The sequence below is a fragment of the Cheilinus undulatus genome, linkage group 4 (assembly GCF_018320785.1).
Source record: "Cheilinus undulatus linkage group 4, ASM1832078v1, whole genome shotgun sequence".
NCBI lineage: Eukaryota > Metazoa > Chordata > Actinopteri > Labriformes > Labridae > Cheilinus > Cheilinus undulatus.
In genome coordinates, this window is record NC_054868.1 from 6,539,334 (window position 1) to 6,559,592 (window position 20,259).

A 20,259-nucleotide genomic window follows, 5' to 3' on the forward strand; every position below is an offset into this window, starting at 1 on the left:
ACGAGCACGTATTTGGGCACGCATGTGGGCGGCTGGTCAAAACGCGGAAAAGCCAATTCTTTCAGCCACAAAGGTAAACAAGCGGTATACTTTTCTACATTTTATTTCATTTTGAGCAGTTGTTGTTTTGCTGGTGGCCTTTGATTGTATTTATTTATTAAATTCGATTTCTCTTATAATTTCTAAATTATACTTAAATCGATAAGCTCAAAATTGTATGCTTTTTAAGGCTCTATTTAAGAATAAAAACTTGGTAAGCACAATAACCTGTCATGAATACATTATGTGACTGAACGAGTCTAGACAAGGTTCAGGTTTACAAGTAATGACAATACAACACAACGTATAATACAGGAAGAAAAGGGAGACCCATAAAATAAAGACAGTTTTCTTACTTTTATCTAACCCGGAGAAACAAGTGGTGGTTAACTCTCCTTTCTAAAAGTGACATGGCAGCATATAATTTATAGGTTAATTTAAGATGAATTAATACTTTAAAAACATTGAATAGCTAGAGAGAAAAGACAATATTTATCAAAATCGATTACAATTAGAAAGAAAATGTCTCATTAAGTTTTGACAAAAACCATTGATCATCTCTGTTCTCTCTTTTCTCTCCCCTCTTTCCTCGTAAAAATGGAGGAGTAGAGAAAGGACAGTGGATAGAGCAAGAAACAGGGATGCGAGAGTTGAAAGACAGGCTGGAACTTTTTCTTTTTTTCATTGTCGTTTTAGGAAAATAATAATAATGAATAGATGAGACTTTATAAGTGTTTGATGTTTATTTGTGCTTTCAAATGCAGTTTTCTGGCCAGATTTACTGTTTATGTGTGATTTACAGTGAAAATTCCTGCCTGCACACTCAGTTATTATGTTTTCTTACACAGTTGGTGTACCACTTCAGACCCATCATGGTCCAGAGGCTGCTCTGGTCTTTAGATGATCTGGTGAAGTCAAAGTTCGGCCGTCCTTTTCCCCGTCATGGCCTTCAGCTCCTGTTCTGGTTTGCCAAAGACTGTGTGACCTGTGAGCTTGTTAAATGTGTTGTTGTAATGAAGGTAAGATATTTGTTTGTAATAGACATATTGGTTTTCTCACTGTTGTCTCTGTCTTAATAAACAGAGGAAAGAGCCAGGGTCCAATTTTTATGTGGCTCTGAATTTGATTCTTAATTTTAAATTCTTTGGATTTAGTTTCCATTAACGCCATTTTCAAGCAACAGGATCCAGCCTCATATACTCTATAGAGTTTATTATTGAGCCAAGTGCCAGAGGTGCTTGTATTATGAAATTCTGTGTCATCTACATGAAGTTTCATACATCTTGAGCTCCGTGAATCAAAAAAGTTTATAATTTAGTATTTATAGATGTGAGGCAATCTGTGGATCTTTGGGATGTAAAAGTGTTTGGTTAGTTGAAGGAAAAATCCCCAGATACTCATTTACTTCTTAATTGCATACTGTTTTAGATATGGAGGGAGTTTTGCATGGTTGGAATCACAAGAATCATAGCTTTCCAGAGATATCTGGCATGATGTGTTATTTTTATTGATTGTAAATACAAGAAAGAAGTCTGTACATCTGATCTGTGAAGTGACCAGATTCTGTTTCCTCAGCTGGTGTCAGACTGTCACCCAGAAAGAGGCTGTTTTGGCTTCCACCTGTTCGGCAATGTTGAGGAACTTCTGCCTGCGCTGGAGCGGCCCAGAAAGCGCAAGAAAAAGGTTTGTGAAGTGTGGATTTGTTTGTTTTTTCTTTCTTTTATTATGGGGCACTGTAACAGTTAAAGATGAGCTCAGTCATGTTATGCCCCACATAGCATCCATCCTTGTAAATAAGACCCCACTGGAGTTTGTGAAAGACTTTACCTTCCTGAGGAGCGAACCATGAAGAGAGATAAGAGGATAAGCCTACTCTGTTGAGTCTGACTTTATGATGGAGAATTTTATGCATTTGAGAATTATGGAGGCTACTGTGCACCCTCAGTGATACAGATATCTTTAAAGCCTTCCCCAGAGCTGTGCCTGTCAACAATCCTGTCTCTGATCTCTTTAGGCAGTTCCTTTGACCTCATGGCTTGGTTTTTGCTCTGATATGCATTGTCAGCGGTGAGGCCTTCTATAGCATCTATAATGCCTCATCAGTTTAATTTACCACAGGTGGACTCCAATTAAGGTGTAGAAACATCTCAGCAGAGTTTCAGAGAAATGAAAGGAACCTGATATATATTTTAAGTATTGTTGTAAAGAGTCTGAATACTGATGTCAGTGTGATATTTCAGTTTAAATTTCTAATAAATTTGCAAAAAAGAAAAAAAAAATTCTAAAATTCAGTTTTCAGCTGTAATGATGGAATAGTGAGTGCAGATTAATGCAAGAAATTACTTTAGACTATTGTAGCATCAGGCTGCAACATAACATGATTGTTAAAAATGAAGGAGGTCTGAATACTTTTAGGATGCAGTGCATGTGGATTAATGGTAGAAGAGAGCCTAGTTTCATTTGTTTATCAAAAGTAGTCAAGCCTCCCCACAACATCCTTCCCCATTTTTACATGAACCACTCCATGGCTTACGTGACCTGCTCACATGAGCGATGATATAGCACAAATTACCTCTAAACCCACTGCTCTTTATCAAGTACAGGACTGTACTCTTTATAAAGCATTAATCTGATCCAGTGCTCCAGGAGGCTGTATTTTTTTTCCTTTTCTGTTGCATTAATTTTATAATTTCAAACCAGGAGATATTATTTATTTCAGTTTCTTGTTATTATGCATCCTTTTTGTTTCGCTTTTTTTTGTAAATGTTCACTACAGTTCAGGCTGCACCAGCTATCACTGATAGTTTTAAAGAACATACAATGGAATAAACTGTAACTGTCACTACTGCCAATTAACAAATGAGGGAAACTAGGAAATTTTTTTTCTTGTTGTTTTTATTCCAATTGAACTGAATCTGTTCTGAACCAAGACCCTAAACTGAGGTATGATGTTTTGATACACATTTAAAACAATACAATTATTGTAATAGTCAAAGTATAAAAGCTTTTAAAAAACTACATGTGCTTCATTAGAAAGATATGTTGAAGTGGAATGCATCTGCCTGCACACTGTCAAAATTTCACAACATGTTAGTATCATTGTTGCAGCAATTGTTATTGTGTGCAGGAGTTAAGAGGCTTTAACTAGAACTTATCCAATGGTAATGGCGCCTAGGGGCTCTATTTTGTTGCCTTGGTATCCAAACAGGTACTACTAATGTTTGATGTGGACTTTAAAATTATGGTTTCATGACAGGTGTAATGTGGAGTACCTCAAGGATCACCTCCAGATCCTCTGCTGTTGTTTTGCAAAACAGTAATAAAGAATCAGGAGTTTGTTTGACTCGATTTTTGTCAGAAATGTTTTCTCACTTTCTCTTTGATTTCTTTCATACCCTTTTCAGATTGCATACTATGAAGTTGGCAACTTGAACCCAGAAACCTACCCAGCATCTAATGACCTCCCGACATATGTGACGCAAAACTATGGCTTCGATGGCGATTTCAACACGGACCGTGTCATCATCAGTTACCAGGTGAAGAGCAGGGTGGTGGAGTCGATCTACGTCACCAAGCATGACAGCGCTGGCTCCGGGAGCTTCAGCCCTGATGACACCTATGAAGTCAGCTCTGAACTGATCCAAGCTCTGCAGAGCCCACATGTAGATCTCAGCTCTTTTCTTACCCAGATGGGCTTCTATCAAGATATTCCCGTGGTGTTGTGGTGTGATGAATATGAGATACACGACGAAGGCGAGGAAATGTTTGATATGTTTGACACCTTCTCTGGCTTTAATGAATTTTTTCAAGAAACCTTCAACCAGAAGTTTTTTGACAAGCCATTCAGCCACGGAAAGAAGGTGCAGCGCAACGTCAATGTAATGTCCCACCACAGTGGAACTATGACTAACTATAACTATAGTGATGACTACAAGCACAACTATAGTGATGTCTATAACTTTAACTATAGTGATGTGCAGCATGACTACAGGAGGCCTAAAGAAAGAAAGAAACCAAGAGATGTGTGGCAACATAATCTCCCCTCTGGTCTGGAGAGGCCTTATAATGCTAAAGGTGAGTCAGCATTTGTTTATATTTGTATCTCTCATTTTAGGACATGCTGACCTTATTGGACTGACGTGTTTCTAACTGTTCCATTCTTCAAGCCTTTTTACTTTTATCTAAAGCCCAGTGTTAGCGAAGAGGCCTGTAAGGAAGAAGCGAACACAGTCAGGAGATACGGCACAGTGAAGGCCACTGAGCTTTTATTAAAGCTACAATATGTACAGCACCTATAACAAGTTTTCACCGCCTTGGGCGTTTGACCCTTTTATTGATTTTATTAATCAGTCATGGTCAATATAATTTGGGTTTTTCAACAACAAAAAAAAAATCTTTAATATCAAAGTGAAAACAGATTTCTACAAAGTAATGTCAATTAAATGAAAATGTGTAATGTAAAATAAGTGACTGCATAAATATTCACCTCCTTCAAGTCAGTATTTAGTAGATCACCTTTGGCTGCAATCACAGCACTGAGTATGTGTGATAGGTCTCAGTCAGGCTTGCACATCTGGACATTGCATTTTTACTCCTTTGCAAAATTACTCAGGGATCAGGCGTGAACAACCCTTTTCAAGTCCAGCCACAAATTCTCTGTTGAACTGAGGTCTGGGTTTTGACTCTGCCACTCCAGAACATTCCCCTTGTTGTCTTTAAACCATTTCTGGGCAGCTTTTGCTGAAAGCCTGCGGGTCAGTATCTTGCTGGAAATAAATGGTCTCCCAGGTTGTAGTTCTCTTGCCGACTAAATAAGGGATTTTTGGCTCTGTGATCACCTGATCTAACACAGTAACCAATGGAAAAGATGAAAAAATAATCAGACCCGGCTTTAATAAATATATCACCTGCGAGCCATGAGGGTGGGCAGTAGTGTGTCTCCTCCTGCCTTCTTTTGTTTTAATTCAAAGCCTTGTAGAGGCAGAATTTACAACCCCAATCCCCAAAAAGTTGGGGTGCTGTGTAAAGTGTGAATAAAATCAGAATGCAATGATTAGCAAACCTCATAAACACATTTTATTGACATCAGAACATAGACAACATATCAGATGTGAAAACAAACACTTTACCATTTCATGAAAAATACTGGCTCATTTTGCATTTGACGGCAGCAACCCATCTCAAAAAAGTTGGGACAGGGCTAAAGTTACTATTTTATGGCATTCCCTCTTCTTTAAACAACAGTCTGCAAACATCTTGGAAGTAAAGACACCAGTTGCTGGAGTTTTGGGACAGGAATGTTGTAAACCCATAACCTGGATGTTGTCTTCTTTGTCTGATCTTTTATTTTTTGATGCTCCTAATGTTTTCTATTGGTCTGGACTGCAGGCAAGCCAGTTCAGCTACGGGACTCCTCAATATCTTTTCTTGCTTCTGCTTTATTTCTGTGCCTCTATTCTCCAGCAACTGGTGTAAATAAGAAGGGAGGATTATAGCTAAGTGCTTTAGAGTCATATTGATTTAAATTGTCCTGATTTTCCTTATTAATGTTTAACTATATTGCAAAATATTATTACATCCCTATTTACTCTCATATTAAAGGGGAGGATAAAAATATCAAAGAATCCGAGACATTAAAACCACAAATTTGCTCATAAATTTACTGAAATTAATGACAGATGTACTAGATTTGATATTTGTGTTTTTGAATTCTCTCTCCAGGTTTTGATGATAAAGACAGGAAAAAAGGCGGAGGTTGGGGCGTCAGCCTGGTTAAGATCCTCCTCGGTGCTGGAGCCCTGCTGCTTGCTGTCAGGTGTTTCAGTTGGCTGAGGAGTTGCTCTCAGGTGAACACCCCCCAGGGGCCAAAACCTCCAATCTATCGACCTACACCTGTAATGCTGGATTATGCATTCTAATAATTTGAATGTGAAAGTTTAGTAACATCTGTTGGAGTACTTGTCTCTAATAAATTTACTGAATTCATGCAGTAAGTCAGTTAGAATGCTATAATTGAAATTGCTGAAGGTAAAACAGCCCTGTTTGAAGTGCATTTTCTATATTTAATACTACAGACTGGACTTTTTCTATTTTCCATACTGGAAAATTAAACATTGAATGTGAATGAATGTATTTAATGTAATATGTATCTAATTTAGGGCAGGTGAATTATATTTGAAGAGACTGACTGTACTATAGGACCAAATTTGTTGTCACTTTTTAATAATATCATAAAATAATACAAAAAAAACTTCCAATACAAGCATATTTAGAAGATTGAAAATGACGGGCTGAAATCACACATACATGTTTAAAATTAATTAGACGCAAATATGGAATATTTTATGTTACCTGGATGAGCTTAACTTAAGATAGAAGACTGTAACAGTGATATATCTAACAGTAATATAGTGAAAACAAAACATGCAAGCAATTAGTACAGCAGTGCAATCCAAGAGAGCGCAACATCTGGAAAAGATTGCATTGCCTGTATTGTATTCCCTTCATCATCTTCTTCTTCTTCGCACACATGTTCTGTCCTTTGCACAGATTTAATAAAAGCATCATTAGACTGCAGTGTTGTGTATATGTGTGATAAATGAATATGTTCATTAAGGTCTCAGATTTTTGGTAAAAGATGATTTATTCAGTTAAAGGTAAATGTTGTGAACCACTGCTGTGTTCACTTTTTAATGCAGGAATTTGCAGCTTTTGATTAAAGTCCTTTAATGGATTTGTGGGCTCATAGGGATGCACAGTATTGGATTTTTTAAAATATCTGATTTGCAGATATTTTTATATATCAATATTGATATCATTTTATACAGAGTATTCAGAAAGTATTCAGACCCCCTCAACTTTTTCAATTTTGTTATGTTGCAGCCTGATGCTACAATCATTTAATTTTTTTGTCTCATTAATCTACACTCAGTACCCCATAATGACAAAGTAGAATTTTTTTTTGCAAATCTAAAAAAGTAAAAAAAAACCCCTAAAATATCACATTGATTGGTACTTAGTTGCAGCACCTTGGCAGCCATTACAGCCTCGAGTCCTTTTGAATATGATACAAGCTACGCACACTTGGATTGGGGCGTCCCTGTCTCTAGTGAGGGCCAATCTTAATGCTTCAAAACGTTTTAGACAATGCTATGCTTCCAACTGTGTTCTTACATGACTGTGCCCCAGTGCACAAATCTAGGACTATGAACACATGGTTTGATGAGTTTGGTGTGGAAGAACTTGACTGGCCCACACTGAGCCCTGACCTTAACCCTGTCAAGCACCTCTGGGATGAACTGGAACAGAGGTTGTGCACCAGGCCTTTTGGTCCAACATCAGTGCCTGACCATAAATGCTCTGCTGAATGAATGGGCATAGATTCCCACAGAAACGCTTCAAAATCTTTTGGAAAGCCTTCAACGGAAGAGTGGAGGCTGTTAGAGCTGAAGAAAGAGGGTCAACTTCATATTAAAGTAAATGTATTTGAATACAATGTAGTTACAGTCCCAGTTGGTGTAATGATCAGGTGACTGAATACTTTTGTCCATATGGGGTGCTTCATATTTTATGCGCACTAATGATGAATATGATGCTCCATAGAGCTCTGACAATTTTACAATTTTTGTGTTATTTTTTGCTGAATGTCTTTGTGCTGTCTTTGAAGTTCTCTAATGTTCAAAAGGTTTTATTCAGAACTCTGTTAAGCTCTATGAAGTGTTCTGTGTTTGAATAGTGCTCTATAAACCTGCTCTGCCTTATCAGAAATAGATATTCAGTGTCCAGTTTAAAAGACATAATGCTTACTTCCTTAATAAATGTGAATGAAGTCTGTATTCTGTTTATTGCAGTGAAAAAAAAAGAGCTGTCGCATTTCCAGAGAACAGAGGAGGCCTCTCAGTGTCAGCCCTTTGACCAGCAGGGGGCAGTGCTGGGTAAGAAGTAGTACAATAAAAAACCTGGATTTTATTTATCCAAACATGAAGAAGAAGTTTGGAATCATTGAGTCAAAAAAAAAAAAAAAAAAAAAAAGAAAGTGAATGTGGAAAAATAATGAACACATATGGAAATATTAAATCAGGGAAAAATAGGAACATTTCTAGAATCTTAAAGTATATATTTACCATATCATCAATTTGTTAATTAAAAACTGAAAACTGAATCCAAATTTTTTTTAGGAAAAAACACATTTTTTAAATATAAAACCCTTTTTTTTTTTTTTTTTTTTGCATTTATGTGCTCATTGGAGGAACAAGCTGTCCAATAACTGGTTAATTTTTTTTTTTTTTTTTTTTTTTTGTTTTCTTTTTTTTTTTTTTTTTTCACACAAATTATTTTTGTATATACTATTTTTTCATACATTTTGAAGATAAACAAAAATACTTAACGTTTTTCTGTAATGTGTTGATTAGCTTCTCTTTCCCCTTTGGTATACCACACATTTAAACAATAAAACCCCCAAAATTGACAAAATATTTTATTTAAAAGAATGATTGCATGAGAGCCTATCACAAGTATGAAATTTGGCAATTATTTTAAAAAGTAATAAATTCAAGGCTAAATTTGTGAATATATTACTGACACTCTCCCAAATAGGAACACTGAATGGAATATAAGGAACAGAAACTTCAGTGTAACCCTGTTTTTGTGCTTCACTGTGCGTTCATCAGGCAGATATGAAGGCATAAAGACATTTGGACGGTTCATACAGAGGGACAGCAGTAATGTTTGCAGGCTAACGGAGCTGCTGTGATGGAGTCAGATGAACAGATTTATGTTAACACTGAGGAGCTGCAAGGAGACGCAGATGAACGCTACAGACCCAAGGAAGCTAGTAAGACTGTCAAACATATGTGATATTATTCTCTGGGTTCTGGTGCTCAAATCTTTAGGAAAAGAAAAACAATCAGGAAAACTGTAATCGCTAGAAACCAAAGTACATATCTGGATATTTAACCACTCTATGCACAGGTAATATCTTTTATGACTTGTCTATTATTTTAATCACCTGTCAGCTTAAAAAAAAACCTAAATATAAAGTTAGAACTGCTGATGAGAAGTTTTATAAGGTCCTTTCAGTGATCCATCAAATTTTGTTCTTGTAATGTCTGATGTTGAGTTTCACCTCCATATTGCTTTTGTCTAATCACGTAATCTTTTCTACGGAAGCCTGGAAGGTGCATTAGAAAATACAAAAAGTAGTCTTCTTCATGTAAGAAATAATACCTGTTAACAACATTAGCAAAGCACTTTAGCATATACTCAACCCGTCATTTATAGAGCCTCATTAACTGATATGTGGTTTAAAAACAAAGCAATAAGAAAGAGGAAGAAAAGCAAATTAAGAGACAGTTCAATCATAAACATATCATAGCATGGTACATTTTATAAAAGAGCCTTCCAAGTAAATGTAGGGATAACAGTGACTCTACACAAAACATCTACATACCTAAAACATAGATGAGAAAATATGATGATTCTGTCTTACTCTCAGCTGGGTTTTATTGCCACGTACATTTTCACATACAAGGAATCTGACTTGGAGTTTGGTGCAAAGTAGATATCATAGAGGAAGAATAAGATATTAAGAGGCCAATACATATACTGAGAGGCAAAAACTAAAATAGATTATTATAAGAAAAATACGGTAGTGTAACAAAATATTCCATACAATATCAACATCATTAAAGTATTTACTGATATGCAGAAGATGTGCTCAGATGTGCAGGTTTACTGGTGAGCAGGTTGTAGAGCATTTTTTTTCTAAATGAGTCCAACACATACAGTGTGTAGTTGTAAACTGTATAGATAAAGTCTGGTGTCAGTGAGAGTCTGTGGAGAGAGGGCTGGAGTACTGCTCATGAGGCTGACTGCAGAGGTTTTGGTCCTGATGGACCTCAGCCTCCTTTCAGAGAAGAGAGCCTTAACAAGTCCATGTCTGCATGAGAGGGGTTGGCTGCAAATTTACCTGCACGCCTTAGAGTCCTAGAGGTGTAGGTCAGTGAGAGATGTTGGACTGCAGCCAGTCACCCTCTCTGCAGAGCGTAAGATAAGCTGAACTTGATGATGGCGTTGTAGAAGTGCACCATCATCATCTTTGGCAGGTTACATTTATTCAGCTGCAGGAAGTACATCCTCTGTTGGGCTTTTTTGATGAGGGAGCTGATGTTGAGCTCCCAGGTTCTGGGTCATGAGGGTCCCCAGGAAGAGGAAAAAGTCCAGAGTGGAAACTGGGGAGTCACAGAGGGTTATATGGGCAGGGGTATGGGCAGCAGTGTCCTTCTTAAAGTCTACAACCATCTCCACTGTCTTCAAAGCATGCTTTTCTTACCAAAAGACCATTACATAAACTGTTTAAGTGTTTTATCTTGATTATTTACTTAATATGTTCAAATACTATTTTGACAACCTCAGAACAGACCAAGCAGGTTAATGTTCTTTAACAACCCCTGATAAATCTTTTAAAGCAAATCAAAAGTATGGATCGTTTCTAGATGAACACTGACAAAGTGCCCATGTCCGTGTTATCAACTATTGTAACTCTCCTTCTGAGATAAGCAGTTGTCATTTTATAAATTTAGAAAATCATAGATTGTGAAAACTGTCTGGTGTTCCAATCTTCTTTAAAATGAAACTTTACGGGCTTTTCACCAACAGGACTGCGGTTTTATAGCTAAACAATAATGAGAAGTGAGAGAAGACGAGGGCAGCGTCGTTTTTGTTAGTATGAAAAAGAAGTCAGCAGACTCATCATGTGTCGGTTAAACCACTGAATGTTGTAGGCTGACACCAGTAAAAACTCCACTCCTCAATGTTTACCTGCTTTATTTCACTGTTGTTGCTTTAAAGGATGTTTGGACTTTGTTCTGTTTGCATGGTTTATTTTCTGTGTTTCTAAGCTTACAAAATAAGGGTTACATTCAAAATCTCTGAAAATCAGTAGCCAAATACCTTCCTTAACCCAATTTGCTCACTTTTATGCTATAAATTGTTATTTACGGCTCTGATGGCTTTTTGCTAAATTTATTGATTATTTTTAAGAAGATTTCAGTCTGCTTGTTTTTGTTTGTGGTAAACTTTAAATGTGAATGCACACTAAAACACCTTTTTAACACTATTTTTTCTTTAGTATTCATTATGTAATGAGTCAAAATGACAAACATTTCTTAAATGCCAAAATATCAGATCAGAAAAATGACCTCTTACATTAAAATACACTGCCTGGCCAAAAAAAAAAAAGTCGCCACCTGTATTTAACTAGGCAAATAAGTATGAGCCTCCTATTGGATAATTACTGCATGGGCGATTATCTTTCAGCTGGCAACAAGTTATTTAACCCCAGCTGATGCAATGAGTAACTTCTCATTTCTTCAGCAACCATGTCAAAAGACACATCCTGTGGTCGTGGAAAAGATGTTAGTCTGTTTAAGAAGGGTCAAATCATTGGCATGCAAAAAGGTTTCAGTTTGCTAGGGAGCATAAAGATTGGACTCTGGAAGAAAGGAAGAAGGTCATGTGGTCTGATGAGTCCAGATTTACCCTGTTCCAGAGTGATGGGCGCATCAGGGCAAGAAGAGAGGCAGGTGAAGTGATGCACCCATCATGCCCAGTGCCTACTGTACAAGCCTGTGGGGGCAGTGCTATGATCTGCGGTTGCTGCAGTTGGTCAGGTCTAGGTTCAGCAACATTATGTGCCCAAAGAATGAGGTCAGCTGACTAGAGGTGTCCCGATCCGATATTAGTATTGGATATCGGTCCGATATCAGCAAAAAAAACGACTATCAGATTATATCAGATTACATCTAAAATCTCCGATTTAAGCACTTCGATACAAGCAGTCCATTCCAGACTCCGCTCCAGCAGCATCCAGCATGCAGAGCCCAAGTGATCACAACAACAGTGTGTTTGAGTGCTAACCAGTGCTAACCGCTAACACAGCAGCAAGGAGTAGGAGTGATGTCGGCCGTGTCGCAGTATTTTTTGTTAAAGTCAGATAAAGACATTGTAGCTGAGTGCAAAACTTGTCATGCACAAGTTCCCCGTGGTGGCAAAGAACCGGGGAAGTTTAATACAATCAACCTCATCAGGCATTTGAAGAAGCATCACCAAAAACAGCATGAGGATTTTCACAAGACAACGAAGAAACAACAAGGCTCTGGCTCCTTCAAACAACCGACGCTGTCCGGAACATTTGGAAAGCATGATAAACTCCCACGGGACGGCAAAAAGGCATTAGCTATAACAGAGAAGATCGACGACGAGCCCCTGTCAGTGGTGAGTAATGTCAGGTTTAAACGCTTGATTGAACCTGGAGCTTATTTTTAACCAACGGGTTACATAAATTTTGACCTTAAACATAAGCATATTCTACAATTGAATAGAATACATCAAAAATAAATTAGACAAGCCTGAAAAATGACCTCAATAAATCCAATAAAAACAAATCATACTTTTAAAGTGCAAAATAACAAATGAAGTTCATCTCAGTTATTTTTTACTGCCAGTATATGGTGGGAACAACTCCATCTCCACTTTCTGCAGTCCGAGCGTGATGTGGAGATTCTTTTTTAAGAAGATAAGCATTTCTGCTTTTCACACCCTGTCGCCACACATTCACGCTCACAGAAAGAAACACAGTATAGACAGGCTTGTCTAATTTATTTTTGATTTATTCTATTTAATTGTAGAATGTGCTTATGTTTAAGATCAAAATTTATGTAACCCATTGGTTAATAATAAATGGGTCAGTTTTTCTCGTACCTACTGTTGCTGACTTGTTCTCAGAGTAATATCACTTGATCAAGCCTTTTCTAACATTCCATACTACAAAATAAATAATAAAAGTACCGTAATTTCCGGACTATAAGCCGCTACTTTTTTCCCATGCTTTGAACCCTGCAGCCTATACAACGATGCGGCTAATCTATGGATTTTTACATAGATTAGTTACAGCTAACGGCCACTAGAGGACCTCCTAAATCTATGGATTTTACAGGTTACGGTCCCCCACCTTTAAACTCTATGGGCTCTATGGCCGGTCCACGTCCCCCACCTTTAAGAGGTGGGCTCCAGCAGGAAATGCTGGAGGCCGGAAAAGAGTGAGACAGGCAGTTCGCTTGAACAACGAAAGCGAAAGTGGAACCAAATGCAGTACGAGAGACAGAATGAGAGCAAGACAGACATTACAAGAGCGAGACAGTTTGCGCAAAGGAAGTTTTCATGCACAAACCCTCATTATGGAAAACACACGAAGAAATGCATATGATGCAGCTTTTAAGTTAAAGGCAGTTGATCTGGCTGTCAAAGAAAGAAATAGAGCTGCTGCACGTACCCTTGGCATCAGTGAATCAATGGTGAGACGTTGGAGACGCCAGTGTGAAGAACTGGCTCAATGCAAAAAGACGAAAAAAGCCCACTAAGCGCGACTTCCTGTCAGCCTGCTAGCTAGCATTCCGGTTGACAGGAACGGAGCCTCTGCCTGCCGAGCTATCTGTCAATCAAATGAGACGCGCCAATCCCCGTGAAGTGAGGTTTATCCTAAATATAACCCTAACAATCGTGGTACAAAAAAATTCACCCCCCGTACAGTGGGAGCACAATAAGACACTAGCTAATGAGACACGTTTGGTGTTTTGAACCAGGCTATAAACCAGTTTATTTCTAGTGTCAAAACCGGCTATTTAACATGTGTGCAGACGGAACTTCCGGTTTTCCTGCAGCCAGCCTCAAGTGGACAGTCGCGGTATAGCAATTTTTTGCACTTCCGCATTGGCTTCATTTTTAAGGACTGGAGGTTGCCACTTGATCAGTACACACTGCTTGTATAGTAGGCGAATTAGAAAACAGCCTGACTGTCCTGGCTCCTGCACGCCTGTCACTCATTACTGCAATCACCACCCTGCCCTTAAGCTCTGCTCTGCGCCTTCTCCAGCACCAGATGATTTCCACATTTGCTACTACGTGTGTTACCTGAGACATATCGCCTTCTCCTCCGTTTTTTCCAGTGCCTCCACGAGTCGTCAGTGCTAGCCTCACTCTCACTCCAGATTCACTCACAGTCTCTCCCCTCTTCGCCTCACGTCTGGAGCCCTCACACCCTTGGATTCCCCTCTCCCTCCATTGCCTGTTTCCCCTCAAGTAAATCACTTTAACTGCTTCTCTGTGTCCAGTTCTGCATATTGGATCCAACATTAAAACCAGGATCCAGGATCCAGGATCAAGTTTTGTACATGGTGCTTTGGGCCCCATTGTGCACTTCATCCCACTCAAAGGAAGGTGAGGGTCCCTGAATTCGGATGCCATTAATTTGGGGGTCATGGGCTTAAAGTGTGGGAACCCCTGGTTTACACAAGTGTTGTATGATTCTAATGTAAACCTGGGCTTTTTAAATTCAAGGTTCAAGTTTCTTTACCCAATAGGGCTAGGCAATTAATCGCAAATTAGTTTAAATGGTAATATGGCCTGCTGCAATTTTCAAATTGCAGAAGATGCAATATTTCTTTAACCTGAAATTTGTGTCAAAATACCAGTTGTTTTTTTTTTTTTTTTGCAACAGAGCTGTTATACATGACATATCATGCAATCATTCTAGTGGCATATTTAAGGAATAGTGTACACAAAAAAAATCCTTTTTTTAATCTTAAATATGAGAATTTCATAAAAATTATCATTCTTTTATACAGCAGTTCATATCCAGTTTGCAAAATGAGTCAAAATCATCACAATTACATATTTTTCACAATTGTTCAGCCCCAGTTTAATCTATTCAAAATTATGTTGGCTATAGTATAGAATGGATTATTACTTGTTTTTGTTGGAAAATACATGAGATGAGGGACTTAAGAAATAATTCATATTAAATTGCAATTGCAATATTGGGTAAAAAAAAAAAATTGCAATTAGATTATTTTCCCAAATTGTTCAGCCCTAGCACCCAAAGAGGTGAATTCCAGCCTGCTGCCATTTCTCTGTAAGTTTTTTTATAAACTTAAAAAATCCCAAACACTTTCACTACTTTCAGGACACAGAAAGTAGCTTCACAATGAAGAAAGTTTACATTTTCACAGTTTGAATGCTTGAGAAAAACATGGCCTCTTTGGTAGACTCCCTTTATGCAGAAATCACTACTTGCCCCCCAATGGGTGTTCTCTGCTGCTGCATGGCTTTATCTGTAGGCATGCACCATATTGGATTTTTGCTGATATCCAATATGCTAATTAATTTCATCCATTATTAATGTCAATACTGCTATGTGATGTGTAGTTCAGGTCTAAGACTTCAGTCTCTAAAAGTGTAAGGAAAGATGGTGAATAAACTTGTGTACTCGCTGATACCAATACCTGCATTTTAAGCAGTATCGGACGTATTTCCCATAATGGTATCGGAATCAGAACAACCCTATTCATAATAAATGCCTTGAATGTGTGTCTGTTTCTAGCAGCAGCCCCCCTGCCTGTGTGTGAAGGCGTTGGAAAAGTGACGACAGAACTCTATAACTGATCTATTTATCTATAGTATTTTCTTTTGAACTCACAGCAACATGTCCTCTAACATTATTTAACAGAAGCACACTGCTAATCTTTAAATCAGGATGAACTTTTCACATTATTTCAGAGTGAAAGATCTGTGTTTGGAGCTTCAGACTCTCAGTCAGAGTAGAGACACTTTGCTGGCCTGTCCGCAGAGAAATCACTGAAAAATTCCAACCAAATTATTGCTAATGACACACCACATTCTTCTGCAGACTCCAGGGGCATGTGCAATACGGGTGAGAGACGTAGAGTCACGGAGAGAGAGAGGAGTGAAACAGCAGAATAAACAGAGACCAAGGGATGAGAGATTGTGTGGTGATTGGGTCATGATGAGGGCGGTAGAAAGCAGGAAAAAGGACCGAAACAGTTCTATTCTTAGCGGTCTTCATCGTAATGAAGTAAGAGTGATGGAGAAACACGACCCCACCGAGAGACTTGGCGAGACAAAGACAGATGCTGGCGTTAGTTCAGGGTCATCCACAGATTACACACAGGTTGGAAACTTCTTGGCGAGATCCACCATTTCCCTTAAACCTATCATCACTTTTCTCCATCATTGAATTTCAAAAATAACTCCCTTATTCGACCCAGAGGAATGTTCTTTATCCCCGCCTGGCCTGAGGTTCTATGGAGGTTTCCTGGAGGGGAAAGTGAAAAGTCATCGCTGCAACATAACTCAGATGGAAAAGTGGAACACTCACCATGAACAAGAGAACGTAAAAACAAGAGGAGCAAGATGGTTTTTATAAGAGCTCAGCAGGAAATACATCCCGGCTCTGATCCTGGATAACACCAGGGTGTTACATAAAAGCTGGCACGCTAACAGAGACAGCTTTGGAAAGGTCAGAGCTGTTATTGATCAGACATATTTGTGGCTTATCAAAGATTATTACAGATGTAGCTGTATCCAGTGTTTCCCCTAACCTTCACCTCCCCAAATCTAAGTATTTACTTGTTTTATTTCAACAGAACATGAGCGTCTTTTCACTGTTTTGCATCCAAAACCGGGTCTCATCTTTGACACGATCACACTGACTGAGATTTCCTTTATGGCACAGGTGTCAAACTCAAGGCCCTGGGGCCAAATCCGGCCCTCGGAACAGTTAAATCTGGCCCACAAGATGATCTCATATTTCTGTTCTAACTGGCCCATCAGTCTGAGGTCTGCAGATTTCCTCAAGTACAAAAATGTGAACGTATCCTGATGATTTAAGATTTCCTTGTAAAGTCACAAAATCTAAAAAAGTAAGAAGTAAAAATATTAAGATAAGAAGTCAGGGATGTGGAAAATGAAATTAAGCTGTGTTTTAATTTCAAATGATTAATTTAGCATTTCACGATTATAACTCAAACTTAGGATTTTGACTTTTAATTTCATACTTTGAGCATTTTAACTCATAATTCTGACTTCTCATATAATATTAGAGCTTTAAGATTCACAATTCTAAATTTTACGTGATGTTTTGACCTTTTAAACTAATCATTTTGTATTTTACCTCATATTTTCAACTCCAAACTTTGACTTCATAATCCCCCTTTTACTAGGGGTGACCTGGAATAGTTGGCGATTCAACGATTTGATTCGGAGGAGTCTGATTCGACTATGAACCTCATAGTTGAATGTTGTTATGTAACCAAGATTGTACCATTCTGACTACATGGGGCTGCTAAGCCTGAGTTTCCGTTAGCCAGCATTTGCTGGTTCTTGGCCGGTAAAAGGGCGGAAGTCTGTCAGATAAAAATATAACCAGTCAAAACGGCAGAAAACGTGCAAATGACCAGATAAGTAAATACTGAACACTTGCATATTATATTTTGTGTAACCTAGAAGATATGTTGCGAGACTGTGTTAATATAAACTAAAAGTTGACTTATCTTACTACATCTACTGTCCTGCGGTGCTGGGGTTGTTTATTTCCTCAGACGGCAAGCACATGGCTAATTATGTATGCATGATGACGTCAAAGCAAATCTATCTCTCTGCATGTGCTCAGTATTGCTGGAGACTCTGCAGGGACAATTTGACCAGAGCTTTCTCCTAAAGCAGAATTTTAGTCTAAGTGAGGTTTTCCTGGTTAACCAAAGGCTTAATATCATCAGCGGTATGGAGGGATTTTGTCATCACTGTGGGTAATGAAGAGGCTGAAACAAAGGGAACTGTATAGCTGAGCGTCGTAAGCACCGATGCAGCAGCAGAGAGAAAGAAGCCTACGCCGAGCAGAGTTGTAGTGGACTTCGATAAACTACCTATGACCAATCCTCAGCTAAAGTTGGATTGTAGTCAACACAGAATCACATCGTGCAGAATGGCATGGACTGCTTGGAGCTCATAACGAAGGCTCTGTCTCTCTTCAACGTAGATGGTCGTTAATGCTAGGGATGTCCTGGCTAATTAGCAGAAGCAGTCTTGGATAAGCCGTTAATGAGAGGAAGACTGGACCGGACTATCTGCTGTGGAGCTTTTGTCTTTTCGGGACTAGTCCAAATAAACCAGGATGGTTGGATTTCCAGCTTTAGCAGAGGTTACAGTTATATCATCATGAGGACTGATATTAGCAACTGATGGTAAGACTCATTTTTCATTTGAAATGTAGAGTTCTAACGCAGTGTCCAGTTAGAGCACTGGGGAGTTATGTTTGGATGCTTCGTTGTTGTCGGTGTAGGATGGTGTTTGGCTGTTGTGAGCTGCTAAGTTGTGGTAGCGGCCAATGTGCTAACAGGCTAACGGTGCTAATGTGAAGCTAACTGTTGTTGTTTATGAATTTAACGTGGGTGTATATTGTGTAACTGACTGCGTGTGTAAGGAAAAGCACGCAGCTTTCATTTTGATACTTTAAACCACTTACACAAAGAATAATAAGAGAAAGTCTGTGTGCAGTCATTTCAGAATATCAGATTTATGCGTTTTGCTGCTGTTAATGCAGCAAAATAATGTTAAAGCAAATGTCGTAGTTATTCTAAATGGCCGGAATTCTTGAGGACTGCCGGTCATTTTGACTGGGGACAAAAAAGTCTAGCGGAAACGCTGTTTGACTATTAGTCGACTACAGGCAAAATCTGAAGAATCAGATTCGACTATGAAAATCCTTAGTTGAAGACACCTCTACCTTTTACACTCACAATTTAAAATTTCGAATCATATTTTGACTTTTAATTTCATGATTACAAATTTTATTTCATATTTTGACCTTTAAAACTCACGATTTTGACTTTCTTTCTAATAGATTTGCCTTTAAAAACATAATTTTTCAATTTCAATTTCATGTTTTGACCTTTTTGAACTAATACATTTATTTTTCACAGATTGTGAGCCTTTAAACTTTAGTTTTTAACTTTTTAAATGGCAAAATCATTTATGGCGCGCCGGTAAGATGCCAGCAACTTTGCTCTTCGTATCTGCACATCTACTACAGCTCAGAGGATAAAATAGGCTCGCACTGCGCAGGTACAGCGGTTTTTTAAGGTGACAGGAGACTTTCATTGCCTTTGCATCTCCTCTCACTGACTCAAACTTGTGTTCATCTTTAAGGTGAGTCACAACAGACTGTTTATTGGCTGGATTCTGATGACTTCCGCCCTTTATTGAGGAAAAATGTCAACAAACTGCCGCACCGTGGAAAGAAGTTTATCTTTTATGATAACGTCGTAAAGCTGATTTGATGCTCTGTCCCGTATCCGAGCGTGGTTGCATTCACATCTCATCTGAACTGTGCCAGAGTCACTTGAACCGCACCCGAGACCGCCTCCCCTAGTGGGCCCGGGCCTGGTGCCTGGGTGCGGTTCATATGCATTCACACTACCAAAACGAACCAGACTTTGGGCTCAAGTGCACTCGGATCCGGGACCGAGCCCCTAGTGTGAAAGCACCCTCAGACTGACACCCCTGCATTAGTGCCTATGGCGTGGACAGCCTACACTCCTGGAAAGTAGAGCGAGGTTTTAGAGCAACATTTGCTCCCATCCAGACAACGTATCTTTCAGAGAAGACAATGCTAAACCACATACCACATCCATCACAACAGCATGGCTTCACAGAGTCCAGGTCCTGAACTGGCCTGCCTGCAGTCCAGACATTCACCAATAGAAAACATTTGGAGCATCAGGAAAAAGAAAATCTGGCAAAGAAGACCCAGAACTTTTGAGCAGCTAGAATCCAACATTTTCATTTCATATTGCTGTAATTTCTCCAACAATACGAACCTCAGGGTTATGGTGCAGGAACGTCAGACTAGAGATATTCTCCTTAACTGCACAAGTTTCAAACTTCAGATGAAACTGCAGAAATATTTTTTTTAATATAACCTCCCTGGGGGCTGAAGGTGGCCAATAAAAACACATCTTTCCAAATGACTGGTTTCAGTACCCCATAGAGTCTGAACTTTGAGGCCCTTGCTGTATTGCATTGAGTGGTGAAGCCCTTCCGTTAGGCAATAGTGAAGATTACAATCCACCAGCTCTGTTATTGTGAAATATCTGAGGCAGAACCGATACTTTGATAAAACTTATAACCCTAATGACGCAAAAATAAAGTCCTGGAGCAGGTCCCAAAGGTCAAATGAAAACTGACGTGGAAGCCAATGAAAACACAGAGGAGAGGTGAAAACAGAGAGGAACTACGAGGGAAGTCATGAAGACAAATGGTGCTGATCGGGCCTCATTGGGGAGGCTGATGGGGGATTTTTCCCCATAT

At 38.8% G+C, this 20,259-nt stretch overlaps 1 protein-coding gene across 1 annotated transcript; it reads left to right on the forward strand.

The window, feature by feature from the left end:
- Window positions 1–22: 22 nt before the first annotated feature.
- LOC121508522 lies at window positions 23–7,967 on the forward strand. Its single transcript, XM_041785443.1, has 6 exons — window positions 23–73; window positions 888–1,058; window positions 1,615–1,722; window positions 3,444–4,113; window positions 5,761–5,885; window positions 7,890–7,967. The coding sequence occupies exons 1-6, from the start codon at window positions 23–25 to the stop codon at window positions 7,890–7,892; spliced, it is 1,128 nt and encodes a 375-aa protein (XP_041641377.1). The 3' UTR covers window positions 7,893–7,967.
- Window positions 7,968–20,259: the final 12,292 nt, after the last annotated feature.

Excerpts from the sequence above, each read along its gene's own strand:
- LOC121508522 (XM_041785443.1), top strand. The coding sequence starts at position 23 with ATGTGGGCGGCTGGTCAAAACGCGGAAAAGCCAATTCTTTCAGCCACA. Across the intron at positions 74-887 it reads CAATTCTTTCAGCCACAAAG|TTGGTGTACCACTTCAGACC; the intron begins GTAAACAAGCGG and ends TTTCTTACACAG. Across the intron at positions 4,114-5,760 it reads GAGGCCTTATAATGCTAAAG|GTTTTGATGATAAAGACAGG; the intron begins GTGAGTCAGCAT and ends TTCTCTCTCCAG.